Source organism: Hyaena hyaena, unplaced genomic scaffold, assembly GCF_003009895.1.
Source record: "Hyaena hyaena isolate Hyena2069 unplaced genomic scaffold, ASM300989v1 scaffold_497, whole genome shotgun sequence".
Classification (NCBI taxonomy): Eukaryota; Metazoa; Chordata; class Mammalia; order Carnivora; family Hyaenidae; genus Hyaena; species Hyaena hyaena.
The window spans coordinates 399,097-417,099 of record NW_024081130.1 but is presented as its reverse complement, the minus strand read 5'-3'; the positions used below and the strand labels follow the sequence as shown (position 1 = coordinate 417,099).

At 59.1% G+C, this 18,003-nt stretch overlaps 1 protein-coding gene across 1 annotated transcript; it reads right to left on the bottom strand.

The window, feature by feature from the left end:
• Nucleotides 1–518: 518 nt before the first annotated feature.
• Nucleotides 519–17,292, bottom strand: CARMIL3 (capping protein regulator and myosin 1 linker 3). The gene is made up of 40 exons (XM_039254742.1): nucleotides 17,239–17,292; nucleotides 15,658–15,752; nucleotides 15,265–15,315; nucleotides 15,105–15,164; nucleotides 14,904–15,019; nucleotides 14,590–14,687; nucleotides 14,280–14,350; nucleotides 14,108–14,181; nucleotides 13,807–13,882; nucleotides 13,635–13,723; nucleotides 13,067–13,161; nucleotides 12,750–12,836; nucleotides 12,428–12,537; nucleotides 12,235–12,312; nucleotides 11,615–11,691; nucleotides 11,429–11,533; nucleotides 11,265–11,334; nucleotides 10,714–10,795; nucleotides 10,513–10,609; nucleotides 10,298–10,352; nucleotides 10,045–10,217; nucleotides 9,722–9,790; nucleotides 9,417–9,510; nucleotides 9,232–9,330; nucleotides 8,663–8,791; nucleotides 8,374–8,487; nucleotides 7,801–7,976; nucleotides 6,901–6,988; nucleotides 6,625–6,762; nucleotides 6,283–6,346; nucleotides 5,934–6,142; nucleotides 5,447–5,547; nucleotides 4,465–4,780; nucleotides 3,972–4,100; nucleotides 3,249–3,315; nucleotides 3,055–3,144; nucleotides 1,435–1,553; nucleotides 1,171–1,351; nucleotides 905–1,015; nucleotides 519–799 (listed from the first exon to the last, which is right to left on the bottom strand). The coding sequence occupies exons 1-40, from the start codon at nucleotides 17,276–17,278 to the stop codon at nucleotides 774–776; spliced, it is 4,119 nt and encodes a 1,372-aa protein (XP_039110673.1). The 5' UTR covers nucleotides 17,279–17,292; the 3' UTR covers nucleotides 519–773.
• Nucleotides 17,293–18,003: the final 711 nt, after the last annotated feature.

Below are 18,003 nucleotides of genomic sequence, written 5' to 3'. Positions count from 1 at the left end.
CCAATGGGAAACAATTAATTTAATTGTCCCTCACCGTGGACGCTTCCGTTCACCTTCGGGCCACTCTACCATTGAGACTCTGGCTATTGATGGTACCCCTAAGGTCATGCAACATCAATTTATTCCACCATTAGTGAGCCCGCCTGTGTGGAAACTTGCACACACACAACACAACACATTGCCCCCCAACCTTCTCTTGGTACATCGGGATCTTCCAATCCCACTGCAGCCCCCAGAGCCAGACACACACTGCTGCTGATTTGTGTCCTTTTGGTCTCTGCTCAGCCAGCTCAGCCCAGATCCTGCGCATACACTCCCCCACCCCCCACCTAGGGACGTCTCAGTCCCCTCCCCTTCAGGCCCATCTCTCTCCTGTCAGAGCTCCATTCCCATCCCTGTGGGCCAAGCACTGAGCACTGAAGGGGAGCAGATGGTGGGGGGTGGCGGCAGTGAATGGGGAAGAGAGCAGAGATGAAGCTGGGCAGTGATTTTGTTTTTTTATTCTATACAAGGAGGGAGAGAGACCTGGGGATAGAGGGACAGATCCGCCTTTCCAGGAGAGGAGCCGGCCCTGCCCCAAGCTCTGCCTCCCTCTCTCCAGGTTGCTCCCTCCCTTCCTGTCCCCCATCTCCTGTCCCCAGGCCTCTTCCTGCCATCCTGCCCCTGGGGGATGGGCTGGCAGAGGGGCCTGGAGGCGTGGGGGGTGGGTGGGGGGCTGAGTCCTTGTGAGGCACATGTCGAAAGGAGGGCTGGGCAGGGGGCTGCAGCGGTTGTCAGTCTGTTCCTGGCTCACTGGTTCCTGCTGGGACAAATCCAGGGAGTCCTGTGTCCTGGGCAGGGAGAGCCGGCAGGGAGAGCCACGTCAGGCAGAGGGGGACCGCCCTTTTGCCCACCCCACTGGCACCTGCGGGGTCAGGGGGCTGCCTTCTGTCAGGCTCCAGCTTGTCACAGGACTGTGCCCGCCGTGTCCTCTTGGGCTTCAAGGGGGCAGTCCGGCGGCCTGGATCTGGGGGCCCTGAAATGACAGTCAAGGTGGGCCTGGCACATGAGTAGGGCTCCTAGGCTGGGTGCTCATCCAGGCTGTGACTCATCCCAAGCTCGGGAGGGGTCCTGATGTGGGCAACAAGGTCCCAGACGCGCCCCGAGCACCCCCCCAGCCACGTGGTAGACCTTGGACCTCGGGCTCCTCTTGGTCCTGCTGCGAGCCCAGCCTCAGCCGGGGTTTGTTCATTCCTGGGACCACACCCCCAGCCTCAGCCTCCTCCCTGCCCCCTGGCTCCTGGGGGGGCCGGCGGCCCCTGGGCACAGCCACTGGCTTGAGGGGCCGCGGAGCTAAAGGGGGGTCCTGCAGCTGGCAGAAGAAGGAAAAGACTGGGTCAGTTAGTCCTTTCCCCTCATCCCAGGGTCTTTCCCATCTGCCTTGCTGGCCCTCACCTTGGCATTCCTGGTGGGAACGGTCCTCTCTGGGAATTGGGCCTCCTCTTTGTCCTCCTCCCCGTCCTGAGAGGCTGGGCTGGGACTCTGGCAGCTGTGGTTGGGGGCACTCTCCTCAGCTGGGGGATGGGAAGAGAGGAGAAGCTGCAGGAAAGGCATTCTTGCATAGCTCTCCCTGACCTTCATCCCTCTGAAGCCCTGAAGGCCAGGACTTTCCCCCTCCAAGCCTATCTGCGCCTGTCTCTGCGGATGTCTCCTTCCGCTCTAGTGTTTCTGTCTCCTTGGTATGGTCTCTGGGATTGTCCTGAGCCCGTCACCTCTGGAGGGGGCCCTGGCCTGGCTGTTCCCCTTGTAGGACAAGGCCTGAGCCATTCCTGCTGGGGCAGAGCCAGGGAGCAGGGACTGCTGGGTCCATGGGCATGGCTGCCCATCCAAGGCTGCAGTGCCTCGGGACCCTGCCAAGGCTGCAGCCTGGCATTCTCAGGGCTCTGTCTGCCAGTCTGACTTAGCTGGTGAGAGGCTTGGGAAGAGGTGCCCTGGCACCCTCACAGCCACCTCTGTGGCCTCATGCAATCCGAGCCTGAGGGTATGCTACCTGAAAGGTGTTGTGTGTGTGTGTGTGTGTGTGTGTGTGTGTGTGTGTGTATGTGTGTGTGATTCTGTGAGGTGTGAGTAAGAGGCACCTGGAGGGTGCTGGTGGTAGGTGTGTGCACAGTGGAGCATCTGACCATTGTGGTTTCCTAAATGAAGGATGGAGCCTCGTTTTCGGTGTTTTGACTCGTCTGGGTGTGGGATGGGATAATCAGCAAAGATGCCCTCAGCGCTGGGACAGCCTTGGAGGATGGGCCAGGGCCACAGGCTCTGCGCCATGCCCTTGTGCCCGAGCCTTGGTATGGGAGGGGGCAGGTAAGTGTCTACCTCTATGGGGAGATTTGTCTGTGTGAATGTTGTCGGAGGGCTATATTCCAGGCCTGTGGGCAACTGAGTTGATGCCGAGCTGACCAGCTTTCCTTTAGAGGCTCCCTAAGGGAAAGGTGCTCTGAACCCAGCAGAAAGGAAGCATCCTGCCGCACAATTTATTTTCTCCTCCAGAGTCTGGAAGCCAGAAGGTAAATGACTTGCTTAAGGTCAACACTGCTGGTGGTGATTGAACCAGGACGAACACCCAGGGTTTCTGACCTCCACAGCACGGCTCTTGCCCTTTCCTCGTGGCACATTTCTGAGTGAGCTGAGGATGGCTTGGCAAGCTACTTTTGGAGGAGACTGGAATATTCGCGGTGTGTCTGGCATGGCTGGTACTTGCCCACCCTCTTTCCCAGCTGACGGTAGCCAGAGGTGGCCCCTGCTCTCCGGAACTCCCTGAAACCATCCACAAAGTATTCTTCCTTTCTGCTAACCCTGGAAAAGCCACTTGTGTTCTGTAGGATCTTTCTTTGGATCGGGGTTGTTCATTTCATTTGGATGTGAGGCTCTGTAAATACCTGTAAACATTCTTACTGTGGTGACTTTCTCACTGCCCCACCTTGGTTGTAAATTCCCCAACACAGGGGCTGTGTCTTCTGGTTCTTTGGACACACCCTGGGCCTGCAGTGCTGCTGCCTGAGAAGAGGCGTTCCATACCTATGTGCCACGTGGCCTCTGCTCGCCGCATGGCACTGAAGCTTGGCTTGGTGCTTTGGGGTGGTGGTGGGGGCTTCCAGGCTCCCGGCCCTGGGGTGCAGGGAGGGGATGAGAAAGGGGGAAGAGGAGAGGCGAATTAGGAGGGGCCCCTGTGAGAGGGGTCAAGGGAAGGAAGTGAGGGTGCCCGTTCTCACCTGCATCGTCTGAAGAGCGCCGTTTCTGCCAAGCCTGGATGCTGCCCTCCAGGTCTGGGCCCGTACCCTGAAAGGACACAGCTGAGTCAGGTCATATGCAAAGTCCGCTCCACATGGAGACAGCAGTTAACAAGGGGTCTGCTGTAGCATCTCATGCCTTCTCATGGCATTAGTCCCTGGACACTTGGACCCTTTGCCCCCAAAAGTCACACCCCTACCACCCTAGGGGGCGTAAGAAACGGCTTACACGAAGGAGCATGTTGTTATTTTAACAGTTACGTGTTTATTTTATGTGTGGTAGAAAAAAAGAACATGACTAGTACAAGAAGTCCACAATTTAAAAAATGATAAAGCTTAGGGCCAGATTAAGTTAAGAGGGTGAGTTGATTTAAATAAAAATGTGTAAACAATAATCCAGGTGGTATGTGGAGAAGGGAATACTCAGTCATAGAGGTGCTAATCAAGTAACCACACTTTCAGAAGCAGAACTCTAGAGGTAAGTATCTTTACGACTGCCCATTTTCCAAGGAGGTAGAGGCCCCAGGAGGCGAGGTGGCCTTCCCAGGCTTTCGTGGCAGGCGAGTGTGTGGACCGAGCAGAGCTTCAGCTAACCCCTTCTAACACCACGGAATCACCCTCTCCACCGGCCAGAGCAGGGATGGGGCACAGGAGGGAGGCAGACAGGGGTCCACAGAAACGGCTGGGTGCCTGGGCTCCCCTCACCTCTCGTTTCCCGTCGAAGCTCCAACCCTTGGCTCTTCCCAACCCAGGAAGGGCAACACCATGGACCCTTGGCTGCTGTGCCATCCCAGGGGCCAGGCCTCCCTCCCCTGGCTCCACCTCCTCAGTGCCCTGGAACAAGGCCTTGGGTTTACAAGCAGTTCCTGATGGAGAAGGGGCTCCATAGGCTCCAAGAGAGTGAGGGAGGGCCCCTGCCCCTCTGAGACCCCAGCCCTGGAATTGCCTGGCCACAACCCTCTGACCCTCCAACCCTTCTCTGAGGAGTCCTTCATCTGCCCTCCTTTACATGCAGCACCCCCAGCATGCTCTGGGTTGCCAGGCTAGACCACTCAAAGAGTGGGGGCCATTGGGATGACCAGAGTTCCTTAGAACCCTGAGTCCTGTCATTCTCCCATTAACTGCCTGGGATGGGATAAGCGGGTGGGCTATGTGTGGAACAGCAACCGGGCAGGATGCAGCACCTTGCCTCACTTACCATCTTCCTGCGGAAGGAAGGCCCCCGGCTCCCCCCAAATCCAGGGAGGGGGCCGCTCTCCTCCTCTGGACTCCAACAGGGGGAGGAGTTATTGCCAAGGCTGGGGGGATCTGGGCTGGGGGGGCTCTCTTGAGTTGGGGGTGGGGGCGGGGGCGGAGGGAGGAGGAGCCCAGTGGTGGGGGACCCTGGCCCCCTATCCCCCTTGAAGCTCCGGGGCCGGCGAAAGTGAAACAGGCCTCTGCGTCTCTTCTTCTGGAGCGGAGGCAGTGGCGGCTCCGAGAGGCCTGGCCGCAGGGTCCGCAGAGTCCGGGGGTAGCTGAGCAGGGTAGGGGTGAGTTATTGACAAAGTCACAGGCAGATGCAAATGGCCAGATGTGGAGGTCATGCAGGGCCCAGGCTGGTGGTGCTGGTGTTGGTCTAGCCCTGGGTCTAGCAAACCTCCCACTTTCCTCTCGTCCAGTGTCTCCTGCTGCCCCATAACCCTTTCCACTTAGTTCTCAGGAGACCCGGCACTCTCACCTTCCCTGTCATAATCCTCCAGCAGCCTCCTTCCCTCTGTCTCCCTGGCAACTCCTTCCTCCCAGGCACCCCCATCCCCCCATCCTTCTCTCAGCTTCTCCAGTGACTCCGTTTCTTCTGGACAGGTGCTGAGGAGTCTGCAGGACTGTGACAGAGAATGTACCCTCCAGGGCTCTTACCACTGTCATCCCATCCCAGGGCCTGCTGTGACCCCACTCCCACCCTGTCCCCACCATCCCGCTGTGGTGGTTCACCCTGGTCCCATGCTTCCCAGCTGTCCTGAGGAGAGTCAGAGAACATTGGAGTTAAGGGCTGAGTGGGGAAGGATGAGAACGTGAGGGAAATGTTTCAGAGAGATGGGCTTTGGGACACTGTCGTTGGAGAGGCCTCCATGATTTCTGGGAAGGGGCCCTTCAGGGTATTCTGGGGCTGCAGAAAATGGGACTGTGTCTAGGTGCCACACCTGGAGCTTTCATCCATGACTCTTCGGCTGAAAAAGTCCTCCAGCCCCTCATCCAGGCGGGTGGCCATCCCATTCTCCTGTCGTGTCCCAGTTACTGGCACCTGCTGGGAGGAAAGTCCTGTAGGGTATCTCATCTGGAACAGGAAGTTCTCCTTATTCCCTCTATCTACTCAGGGCCTTACCTTTTGGACTGGGACTTGCCTCTCGTTGGCCCCATGAAAATTTAGACTTCAGTCAACCTGGGCATTTCCTAGGCGTGGTGGCTCTTGGCTCTTCCCTCACCCAAATGGGAACTGCCACTGTCTGGCAGACAGAGATTTCCTATCTGGAAAAACTGGCTAATCCCATCCTCTTTCCAGTGGCCTGCCTGGGCACCTGCCTGATCCTGCAAGGCTGATGTCTCTGGCATTGCGGTCCTAAAGCTAGCACCCCTGGCTCTGGCATTGCTAAGTGATGTTGGTCCTCTTGCAAGGACTTATGAACTTACACTAGGCCGACCAGGTCCTGGAGGTGTGGTCCTGGGGGGCCGGGGCCTGCCTTGTGTTTGATGTCTTAGTTTATAGCCATGGGTGGGCAGCTCAGATAGACCCTCCCAGGAGCCACTGCCTGCGGGCTGGCTGCTCCCGAGTCCTGAGAACCAGCCGGGGGGGATCCCCAGGCTCCCCAGCTGGCTTTCCATGTCCTGAGGACTCCCACCTGTGGGCACAGCAGCGTTAGAGGGACTAGCAAGAGGCACAGGGAGAAAGCAGGCTGGAAAGAAATGAAAAAGAAAGGGACTAGGGCCTGGGAGGGGTGTAGGGACCTGGAGGACATTAGAATTGAGGCTGGGGACTCACTAATGAAGGCGGACACTGGCCGGATCTTGCGGCAGCGTTTCTGCTTTTTGATGGCCATGGTGTCCTGCAGAAATGGAGACCGATGGTGGGGCCAGGTTGCAAGTCCCAGGAGCCTCATCTGAAGCCTCTTATTCCTCATAAAGCCTTGTCTTTAGAGCCCCTTCTGCCTCCCTTTCCTTGGGTGGCTGAGGTATTGGGACAATGGAAGAGGCTGGCCTGGGCTGGGGCTGGGGGATGAGTCCAGGCCCAGTGACAGGGGAAAGAAATGGAAGGGGATAGTGTTTTGCAGGTTCAGGGTCAGGACCTAGTTTAAGATGGGGAGTGAGAAGTGGGGGCACTCACGATGTTGGTCCCAAGTTCGTCATCTGTGGTCTCATCATGGTCATGGTTCCGGCCTCGGCCCCGGGAGGACAGATCCTGCCCTTGGCCTGGCCCCAGTGGTGGATCTGATAGTGTCTTGAGCTGGGCCAGGTGCCGGGCCTGGAGAAGGACAGATGTGAACAGGTTCCCAAGGAAGCTGCTCACCTTCCGGGGCTTTGGGGGATGGTTGGTTGGGGGAGATGGGATGACGGTGGGTAGAGAGCATGCCTGAGCCTGGCTGGGGTTCAGAAGCCTTACCAAGCTCTTGTGGGAGTGGTACAGCTCCTGCAGGATCTCGTCCACTATGGAGTTGGTCAAGTAGGTGACGACCGAGAGCTTTACTTCACTGTGGGCACAGGTGGGACTGCTTAGTCACCCCCGCCCTGGCCCCTAAGCCTTTCCCCAGAAGCCTAAGGGAATGGGCAGCTGGCCTGGCCATCCATGGAGGCACCTTAGGTCTCCCTTGTGTCCCCATAAAGGCATGCTCTGTCCCACCCACTGACACCCAGCATAGGTGTGTGTAGATCAGGAGGGTGAGCAAAGAGGAATTGAGGAGGAGGAGGAGCAAAGGGGTTCTGGGCCAGGCTCCTGGAGTTCCAGTGGAACAGAGCTGGGTAAATTGGGGTGCTGTGTGAACCCTGCTGGTCTCTGCTGCAAGCCCAGAAACGGGCTCTTCTTGAGTGTGGCCATTTCACGGATACGTGTGATAATTTTCCTTCACTTTGGTGAGCGGTGGCACCCAGGATGAGAGAGCACTGGGGGGCGGGGCAGGAGAACTGGGTGGGGGAAAGAGTGTCGTCCATGCACCCCTATTCGTATTGACTTTGTCCTTGCCTTTGAGGAGGCTGTGCTTTGTTTCGGGGATGTCATTCTTGGTGTATGTGTGTGGCTACATGTGTGTGTGTGTGTGTGTGTGTGTGTGTGCACGCGCGCGCGTATGTGTGTATCACCAGGCTCCTGAACCCAGGCTCAGCACTTAGATTTCTAGGGTAAATACCCGTTAGACCCAAATAGCAAGGTTGCAGTTAGTTAAAGATTTATCCCTTGTAATGGAGATTGTGTAATTCATTATTCATTGCTGATAGCTGGGCCCCAAGTCCCTAAGTGCTCTGGGCCAACTCCAGCCCCATCCCGGTGCCAACCCCCTCCGCCTCTCACTCCAGCTTGTTCTGAATGTCCTGTCCTGCCTGCTCCAGTAGCGCCCCGCGGATGAAGTTCCGGGGCACAGTGACGCGCTCAGCCACATTGCTCAGCATCTTGTTGTGCCCCTCAGCCACTCTCATGGCCACAGGACACAACTCCTGCGTAAGGCTGACCATCGACTCCAGGATCACCTGGTATGGGGGGAGGAGAGGCCAGAGCCCCACGGGGGGCAGGGTCAGGGCTGGCACCACACTGAAAGGACTCTAGTCTGTCTGTCCCAGCCCCCCATGGGGAGGCTGAGGGGCCCACTAATGTTCTGGGGCTGTTTACCAGCAGAGCCTGGGACACTCAGGCTTCCCCACATTCTGGTATGTGTCATAGGACAGGGGAGAGGTCAGAGTCTAGGGGCCAGTGCAGAAGCTGGCAGAAACAAACCCAAGCCCTGTTTTCTAGCAAAGCCTGAAACACTGGGAGTGTGGGTGGCTTCAACTCTAGATTTCCTTCCTGTCCCCAGGAATTTCCCCACGCTGACCTCAGCCCTCAGCTTGGAGCCTTGGTCATCACTGGGAGTCTTCCCTCAGGACTTGCCTGCAGTTCCTTGTCCACAGCCTTGGACACCTCACTGGCAACTGACTCCAGCCTCTGCCGGACAGGCCCGTCGTTGGCCAGCACATGGCCCAGCTCATAGAGGCTGGGAAACAGCTGCAGAAGGAAAGGGTTATCATCAGAAGGTCAGAATTGGGCCTGGCCAGGTCCTTGGGGGCCCTGGGCTGGGAGGGCAGATGCATGGGTCAGGGCGCGGATACTCCTGGGATAGCGTGGCTGGCCTTCCGGGGCTCTCGGACTGCGAAGGAACGTGGGGCTGCGGAGGGCTCACCGCCCGTGAGTTTTTGGCGTCCTTGATGAGGTCCCGAGCATAAAGCAGCTCATCCTGCACAGGCTCCAGGGGGCACAGCCTCAGGGCCCGAACCTCCTCCTGCACCCGGCCACACAGCCGCTGCAGCATCTGGAGCACAGCCGGCAGAGGTGTCAGCAGGGTCGGGGGGTGGGGAGAGAAATCCTTGCACCCTCATCTTCCCAGGCGGGACCCCAGGCATCCCATTTCTGAGTCCCCTTGGGCAGTGCTCCTGGTGTTGGCACTGACAGGGTGGTAGTGGTGTCTCTGGATGGCCTGTTTTCTCTTCTTCTTGGGAAGCCCTTGAATGCTTAGGGGAGCTCCTGTGGTCCTGCGGACTCTTTGTCTCCCCCCGACCCCATGTTCTCTCACATTTGAGGCCACACTCTGAATGTCCTGCCTTTTGCTTTCCTTTGCACTCAGTCCGGTTATGGACACCACAGAATGTGTCTTTCATGCCCCCGCCCTTGCCTGTTGCATGCTCTATCACATCACACCTGAGCCCTGCATGCCCTGTGCGTGCCCCACGTGTCCCAGAGGGAAACGTTTACTTGCTCGGCGCTGCTGGTCACCAGGCCCTGCTGCAGCCTGAAGGCCTGCTCCTGGGGGCATGTCTGGGAGTGGTTGTTCCTCACCAAGCACCACTGGATCTGGAGATGATGGGGTGGGAGGGGTCAGGGCCTGGGACGTGTGCTGGTCCCCACCTCTTGCTCTTCAGCCCTGCTGAGGCCTCTACCTTCTGCCAGACATCCTCAGTGCGCTCCGGGGCGCTGCGGTAGGCTTGGGAGATGTCACTCACGGGAAAGGACATGAAGCGCAGTGTGTGGTTGCTGTGGGGCAGTGACACAGCTGGGTTAGGGAGAGGTGGGGAGAGGCCCTTACTCCCCATACTCCCCTTGCTGACCATTTCCCTCACCCTGGCCTTTCCTAACATATCTCTGCAAACAAGCTGAGTGAGCCAGGGTGGGGCTAATGTAGCAAGCCTGGTCCAGGCCTGGGGAGGCTGGGGCTGGGGTCAGGGCAGAGCCCTGGTCTGCTCACCTCTCCAGGGCCCTTGCGATGTCCAGAAAGCCCAGGGCAGACGTGTTGTTCCGATCCCATAGGATGGTTCTAGGGAGACAGTGAACAGTAGCTGGTTACCCCTCCCCCAGGGTCCCTTGTAGGGGCAGGCACGCCACCCCACTCTGGAGTCCTCCCTCCTTTCCCGGGTGATGACACTGACTCCAAGATGGTTCTGGGCCTGAGGGTGTCCTGGAAGCTGGGGTACGGAGCAACACGGCAAGCAGGGAGGGCGTGTGTGTGTGCGTGTGTGTGTGGAGGGGGTACTGGGACTCCGGGTCAGAGGATCCAGGTGTGCGCCGTACCTGAGGGAGGAGTTTATCTGCAGGGCCTTAGACAGCATCTTGGCCCCGATGTCCTCCATGCCATTGCCGCTCAGATCCACCTTAGCCAGGCAGGTGTTGCTGCCCAGGGCATTGATGAGGATGCTGGTGCGGAGCTTCAGCCTCGAGTCCGCCACCGACAGTGACTGCAGGGACTATGTGGGCAAGAGCGGGGTTGAGCCCAGTCCCCGCAGTCCCCACCACTGTGGATCCCTTCCCAGGCCCAGTCACTCACACAGTCCTCTTCTTGGATCAGTTGCACCAGCTTGTGGAGGATCTCCTCCAGGGTCCTGTGGGGAGTCAGGGCTCAGAGTAGGAGGGGAGGGGCTGGGGTCATGCTACTGGAGGAGCAGGAGGTGACTTGAGCAGGGAGGGGCCAGAGGTAATACAGTGAGCCAAAAGGAGAGTGGATGATGGAGTGAGGTCTGTGGATATGGGGAGGGGCCTCACTTGGCCTTGACATTGAAGTTCTTGCCCAGGAACAGGTGCTTGAGGGACTTGTTCTTGCCGAGTGCGGGCACCAGTGTCAGGAGGTCCGAGTCGAACCCTGGCCAATAGATGGGAGAGGTCTGGTCTTGAGGCCCGAGGGGGCCCCTGTGCTCCAGGCCCTTGGCCCCATGGATCCCCAGGAATGGAAGTGCCCCTACTCACCATTGTCTGATAGATCCAGGCTGCCCACACAGGTGACAGCCCCCAGCTGCTCCTGCAAAGCCTGGGCTCCTGCTGAACGGAGCTGCAGGGACAGGTGAGGGTGGGGTGGGGATGTGGGTAGAGCACCTTTAGTGCTTCGAGATTAGAGCAGTGACACCAGGACTCAAGGGCATGCTAGGCCTCAGGTGTAAAATCACAAGGCCCCCTTCTCCACACCAGATCCTTTCCTAGGGCTCTCTCCCCTCCCTTTAGCCAGAAATATCCCCAGGCTGCTGCTCCAGAGATAGCTCCCTCCTGCCCTCTAGTGGGAAAGTCTGGTATCTCCCACCCCAAAGCTTTCAGGGGGCATACTGCAGGCTGAAAATGACCTCTGGAAAGAGAAACAGAGACGACACACTGAGAAAGGAAAGTGGAAGTTTGGTCAGGTCGGGGGGTCACAGAGGCGTAGCACAGAGGATGGAGGCAGAATTTGACGAAGGTTGGAGAAATGAACAGTGAGGCGATGGGTGGGGGACTGGCAGCGGACGTTAGGTGACTAAGAGCTCACTCACCTCACAGCTGCTGAGGTCCAGGTGCAGATCACTGAGGTGACTGTTGAGGGAGAGGCCCTGGAGCAGTGCCCTGTGGGAGGAAGGTCAGCAGGCCCACATCTACCCCTCACCCTCTTCTCTTATGCTTCCCTCTTGGACGCCCCCCAACCCTGCACCCACCCGACCTGAGGGCCTCCAGGGGCAGCCTCGTGGCTGACAGGTTGACATGGCTCAGGGTGTAGGCGCTGCTGAAGAACTGCTTGAAGGCGGGCGGGGCCTCTCGGCCCTTCCTGCAGAGACTCCTGGGGTCAGCAAGGGAGGCAGATGCCTATGGCTCACCCCATCTCTCCCTGCACCCCTTGTGCTCCCACCTGTGGGAGCAGCTGTTGCGTGCCAGGTTGAGGTAGGTTAGGTGGGAGCAGCAGCCGTGGAGCAGGGCTCCCAGAAGCTGTGGGGAAAGACATGGTGGGTCTCACATGGGCTGGGAAGGGCTGGCAAGGACTCCTCCCTCCCCATCAAGGTCCTGGCTCTTCACACTTGGCAGGCCATCTTTGTGAGCCTCTCTACGAATGCCCACTTCGCCTCTTAGTGCCTCAGTTTCCCCTCTGTGGAAAGTGGGTCTATCCCCGCCTGACCCCCAGGGGTGGCAGAGAGGCTCACAGGCAGTGAACGTGTAAAGCCAGAGCCATTAGGGGCTCATAAGGTGCCTTGTTCAAGTTAGGGCAGCAGTCCTTTCCTCTTGGTGGACTCAGCCAGGAGCATAGGTGAGGAATGGCGAGAGGGCTGGCTTTTAGGGATAGCCAGCACCACCCTGGGCAGTGGCTGGGATAGCGTGCCCCACAGGTGTGAGCTGTGGGCTTTGCTTTGTAATTCAGCTGAACTTGGAGTTATCCTGCCAACTCTGTCCACTCAAGGCAGAGGCAGGGAGACAGGGACCACCCTGGCCTCCCCAAATCACCTCAGGCTGGCTCTCCCATCACCGACCCCTCACCAAGTCAATGGCGCAGTCAGTCCCTGCCAGGTCCAGGTGCACCAGAGCATTGGGCTGGGCCAGGAAACTGTAGAGGGCCTGGGAACAAGGACAAAGGGGCTGCCAGGGAAGGGGTGAGAGAGCCCCTCCACCCCCAAGCTACAGGGCAGAGACTCCCAGGTCCTGAAGCCTGAGCTAGGTTCCACGGACTCACATTGGCCTCATCTGTGGCAAGCAGCCCAGGGTTCTTGCTCAGGTCCAGGTATCGAAGGGAGCTGGCAAAGGCTGGATTGGCCCCGAACGTCTGGCCCAGCGCCTGGAGCCCTGAGCACAGCGGGCACTGGGCTGGGTTGGCCCCCATCCCCACCTCTTCCCCTTCCATACAAGTCATCCCCCACCCCCCCAAATGTGTCTCCTTTCCCTCCCTTAGGTCCCTGGGACGCTGTGTGACTGTGTTGGTACACTTCTGGGACTCGAGGCTCCAGAGGGTGCTGGAGGAGGTAGAAGTCAGAGGTCAGGGGTCCTGGTGCAAGTACCTCGAGGGGAAATGGCAGTCTTGGCCAGGCACAGTTTGGTGAGGCCAGTGGGGAAGCAGAGGAGCTGTTGACTCAGACTGAGAAAACCTGGGAGTTGGAGAGAGAAATGGGCCCAGTGAGAGGCTGGGCAGTGGGCATAGGTGGCACAGAGTCAGAGTGGGGGCTTGAAGGGGGGTACAGGCCTGGGTTCAAGGACAGCTGTCCTGGGGCAAGGGCTAGCATCAGGCTGGAGAGTCCTTGTTTGGCCCCGGGTAGGGCTCTGGGCTAGGACAGGGGTCTGTATTGTGGTGGGGGTAGGATTCAGGGCTGGGGCTCACCCTTGTCCTCGATGGGGTTGTGGGACAGAGTGAGGGCATGCAGCACACAGCTCCCGTTCTCCCCAAACACCCCGGCCAGCTTCTGGACAAAGTCCCTTCAGGGAAGGGGAGGAAGGATTTGTTTGTCCCAGCCCCTGGACTTCCCCTCTTCTTCCACCTGCCTGCCTGGTTGGGGCTGCAAAGGTCAGAGGCCTCCATAGGTGGGGACCAGCTTGGGGCCTGCCAGGGAGCTTGTCATCGCTATGAGGTAGCTGGGAAGTTGTGCCAAGACAAAGCCTAGCTTTGGAGCCTTGAGACTAGAGCAGCCCACCCTGCTGAGTAGTTGGTGGAAGAGAATGGGGAGGGCATGGAGCATACTGGGAGAGGCCATGGAGCTGGTGGGGCAGGAGACTTAGGTCTGAGTCCCAGCTTGACCATAGACTTGCTTTGTGCCCTCGTTGGGCCTTAATCTCTTTTTCTGTAAAGAGCTGGAGGAGATAGCTTGGGGGCCTGTATCATGCTCTGAGGTTCTGGGATCCTAAGACTACATCAATGGGGCACCACTGCCCAGGGAGGAGGCTGGCCTCACGTCTTAAGCCCGGCGTTGTCCAGCACCAGCTCTTCGAGGCTCCCCGACTTGCTCAGGGTATGTAGCACCTGTTCTAGCACTTCAGAGCCCTAAGAACAGAAGGGGCTGTGTGATCAGGAGCCAGAGAGGGCACTACTCTCCAGCCCCTCCTCCCACCCCTCGTGGTTCCTACCAGCCGCAGGTCCTTGCAGTAGAGTTTGGTGAACCACTGGTTGTAGGCCAGGGCTGCCACCATTAGGGCCAAGTCTCTGTGGGGAGATTGAAGGGGCAGGAAAGTGGTGAGCAGGTGGCTGGAGCAGGAAAGAAGAGTCTAGGGATGGGGCGGTTGGACTGGGGAAAGGCTAGACCGGTAGAAGGCAAGGGGGTGGAGTGGGGTTAGGGAGGTACAGTTGGGGTTGTGGGTAAGATCAGCAGAGGGAGCCTGGAGGCTGAGGCTGGAATGGGGGGATTGAGTCTCTGCTCCATCTGCTTACCGGCTTTCCAAGTGGCTGAAATCCAAAAGATTGAACTCCCGGTTATCCTCGGCATGATAGATGGTGTCCACATCCTTGGAGAGGTGGAACTGGCTCACACCTGCTCCCCTCCCTCCCTGCCCTCTCCCTCTGGGTCCCTCCTGCCCACCTGCTGGGTCCCTGCCCAACGTACCCATTGCACCTCCTCACGGCAGTGCAGCCCATTGTAGTCACAGAGGGCAGCGTAAGTCTCGGAGAAGCCACCTGTAGGGCAGGATGTGAGCTGGCTCCATGAGAGTAAGGGTGTGGGGAAGAGGCTTGGAGTTCAAGGAAAGGTCAAGGTCATTTTATGTGACCCTTATCCTGTGTTCCTGCTACACCATGAACCACTGAGGTCTGGGAGCTATGGAGTCCTCAGGGCAGGCACAGCCCCATGCACAAAGGACTCTGGACAAGGGCAGGGTAGTTTAGGTCCCACTTGCAGCAAGTCTGCCCTTGCTCACCGCAGACACTGTGAGTGGTCGATGTGGAAGTCTCAGAGTTGGGGGACGTGTCTCGGGGCCCTTCTGGGGTGTCAGCATTTCCACGGCGGATTAGACACCTGGAAAATGACCAAATCCATCTCAGAGAAGGGTGGAAGGAAGCTCTCAATTTTTCCCCTGTTATAGCTTCTGCGTCCCCAGGAAGAAGCAGGAGTGGAAACATAAGGGCTCTTCCCCTTGGTGTTCCAGGAGCCAAGGTCCAGGGGAAGGTCGGAAGGGTGGAAGAAATCTCCTTGTTGTCTAACCCTTTGAGAGACTCCTCCTTTGCCACTCACCCAGGGCCAGGGCAGACCTTGGAGAGGGCAGAGCTCACATGTCGTGTCACCTGGTCCACGCTCTCAGCCGATGGCAGCCGCATGCTCACCAGGCCACGCTCTGTCTCCACTAGGATCTGGAGGAAAGGGAGCACCAGGACCTTAGACATCAAGTCCGTCCTCCTGCTGGCCCAATAGTAGGGCCTAAGTCATGGTCCTCACCTGGTTCTGACTGAGCGTATTGAAGGCGCGGATTTCTAGGACATTGAAGGAGCTCTCCACCTGTGGGGGGCATGGGGGTGCTCATCTTAAGGTAAGGGACTGGCTGCCTGGCTCGGGAGGAAGTATGCCAGGTGTACTTCTGCTCCTTGGCCCAACTTACCTTGGCTGGGACTTTAAGGGGGAAGAGGTGGAGGCGCCAGGAGGTCAGGGCCTTCGGACAGAGGAAAAGAACATCAGCAGCAAATGGCCGCTCCCGGGCCCTAGGCCACCTGCCCTCCTTCAGCCCCCTCAGCCTGTGTGCACCCCCTGTCAGCAGTAGCCCCCTGCTCCGGGTATCCTCTTTCTCTCCCATGCCCCACCCTGGGCTCCTGGATATCCACTCAGTCTAGCCTGCCCTCTTCCCTGGGCTTGGTCTCCTCAGCTCTCCCCCATCACCCCCAGTCTCCCCTGCCTTTCAGACTCCTTGCTCTCAGCAGCCCAGCTGCCCTCGATGACACCCCCTCCGCCTGTCCCCCAAGCCCCCCACCCCCCCGCCGAAGCCCAGTGCCCTCACCAGAACTCGATCTTCAAACTTCTTGGGCTTTGTCTCCAGCTTCACTCGATGTTGTTGGAGCACAGCCCCTTGGCTTAGGCACCTCCTGATGCTGTCTGCAGGTGGGTGGGGGGCCTGCTCAGAGCTCCCCTTACCCTGGCCACCCCTACCTCCCCAGGGCTCTCCAGGGGTGGGGTCAGATGAGAGGAGAAATAAGCACAGAGAGAGCTTTCCTTCTTGGGTGGCTTTTCTCTTCTATTAGACAGGGAGGGGGGTGTGGAGAAAACTCTGGCTCTGGATGTCCCTGAGTCAGGGGACAGTTGCTGAGTGACACCGTCTGTGGGAGGGTGTGTCTTACACTTCTGAGGGTGTGAAGGATTTTTCCAACCCATGCACTCCAGCAGCCATCGACATATACATAGTGAGTCAGTGTGTGGGGGCGTGGGGGTGTCCCTCTGACTATATTCTAGGTGGTCTGGGTATGAGTATCTGCCTTTTACTATGCATGTGTGCATGCCATTGGAAGATGACAGGGAACCCGCGTTGGCATTGCTAGAGATGGATAGGTGAATGAGAGTATGCTGTGCTTGTAGTTGTGAAAGACAGCTCTGGTGTGAGGGGTTGGGGGGTGAGAAAGAGTTAGTGTTTAAATAAGCCCAATACCCACTTCCGAGCAGAACCATCCAGATATCCCTGTGTGTGTGTGTGTGTGTGTGTGTGTGTGTAGTGGGGTGCGTTTTCTGTAAAGATGTGTGTACACACATCCGATGATTGTGTTTATGCGTGTGTGTAGGTATGGGAAATTGCCATGGTGCCGCATGCCTCTGAGTATCCTTGAGCGTCCTGGTCTCTGCGTGGGCTAGCCTGGGCTCCCGCCTGGGGCGAGGGGCGAGTGAGGGTTGTGGTAGTGCTGGGGGGCGGGCCTTGGTTTGGGCTGAGTCTGAGAACCACGCAAACAAGAGAGACCTTGAGGTGTGAGTGTGAGTAGGAGAAGGGGCAGGCTAAGAGGGGGGCTGTGGGAAGCGAGCTGCAGAGACCCTGCTCTTGGTTTTAGCTCCAATTACGGTCCTCTTCCCTGACTCCCTTCTTTGCCCCACTGGCCTGGGAGCAGCCAAGCTGCCAGAGGGGCTTTCAGGGCCAGTTCCGGGGCGGGGCCGGGAGGAGGGAGGGTGCTGAGCCAAGAGGCGGTCAGGACGAGGGGCAGCTCCCATGGCCCGGCGGGGCGGGTCGGGCCCCGCCCGGCGGGGAAACGGAGACTCTCCGGAGGGGAGACTGCACGTCTCGTAGAGGGATGGGCTAGGATCAATGAGAGTCAGCCCCGCGGAGCGCCAGGGGACTGCACCTGTCACCGAAGATCGGGACGGGCGGCTCTGGGACTGGAAGGTCCTGACAGGGTGAGGCGAGGCGGGCAGCGGAGGATGCTCGCGGGGGACAGCGATGCCCCTAGCTAGGATGCAGGGGCAGGGTACTGCCTTGGAGCCGGAATGTATGGGGCGCGGGGAGGGCGGGAGGCAGTGGGGCTGGGGTGTACCGCGGGGAGGAACGCACTGGGTCTGGGATGCTCCCGGACGGGGTGTCCGGGAGACCACCGCAGCCTCATACCTTGCAGCTCGCGGGTGAGCTCCGCGCTGGGCTTGGCCATGGCGGCCGCTGCTGCTGCCGTTGCTGCAGAGGAGCCGCCGCCGCCTGGGAGCCGCGGCACATGCTAGACCCGGCTCCGGCAGGGCCCCGGCGCTGAGCGCTGCAGCAGCCGCTGAGCCCGCTCCTGTCAGGGGCGGCTGCGCGAGCGCTCCTTCCCCCGCCTAGGAGCCCGGGTCTCCCGCCCCGCCCGGAGAGGTGCGGGATTGAGCATGCGCGCCGGGCCTCCGAGCCGCGTGAGACCCCGCGCGAGCTCGCGCCCACCCCTCCCGCCGGCTCCCGCGTGCGACGCCCTGTGCGTGTCGCCAGGAGTCCGGGCCGTCTCCCGGGCAGGAGTAGCGTCCACTTTCCATGCCACCCACTCTTCGGGGCACCGTGAGCAGAACCCGTTTCTTTTGTTTGTGGGCCTGGGTACCCCTCCACGAGTCATCCTTGCAATGCCCCTCCCTTTTGCCCTACTGCTCGGGATGCGTCCAGCTCGTACTTGCTGACCCGCAAGGGAACTCAGGGCCAAGGGCGATGCCAGGAGAGGATCTGGGGGTGTTCATCCTTCCTCCAGCTTGCCCAGCCTCGGGGATCCCTGCAGCGTCCTTGGCACCATCCTCACGGGTGTGAGGCCGAGAGTATCACCCGGGAGTTCCCGTGCCACCTCCTTCCAGCTGGCAGTTCTGCAGACACATCCACCCCTGAGCATCACGCTTAGGTCTTGGCGACAGGGAGGAGAATTAG

Excerpts from the sequence above, each read along its gene's own strand:
- CARMIL3 (XM_039254742.1), bottom strand. The coding sequence starts at position 17,278 with ATGGCCAAGCCCAGCGCGGAGCTCACCCGCGAGCTGCAAG. Across the intron at positions 13,724-13,806 it reads ACTGCAAGGACCTGCGGCTG|GGCTCTGAAGTGCTAGAACA; the intron begins GTAGGAACCACG and ends TTCTGTTCTTAG. Across the intron at positions 5,548-5,933 it reads CAGGACCTGGTCGGCCTAGT|GTGCCAGTAACTGGGACACG; the intron begins GTAAGTTCATAA and ends TCCTCCCAGCAG.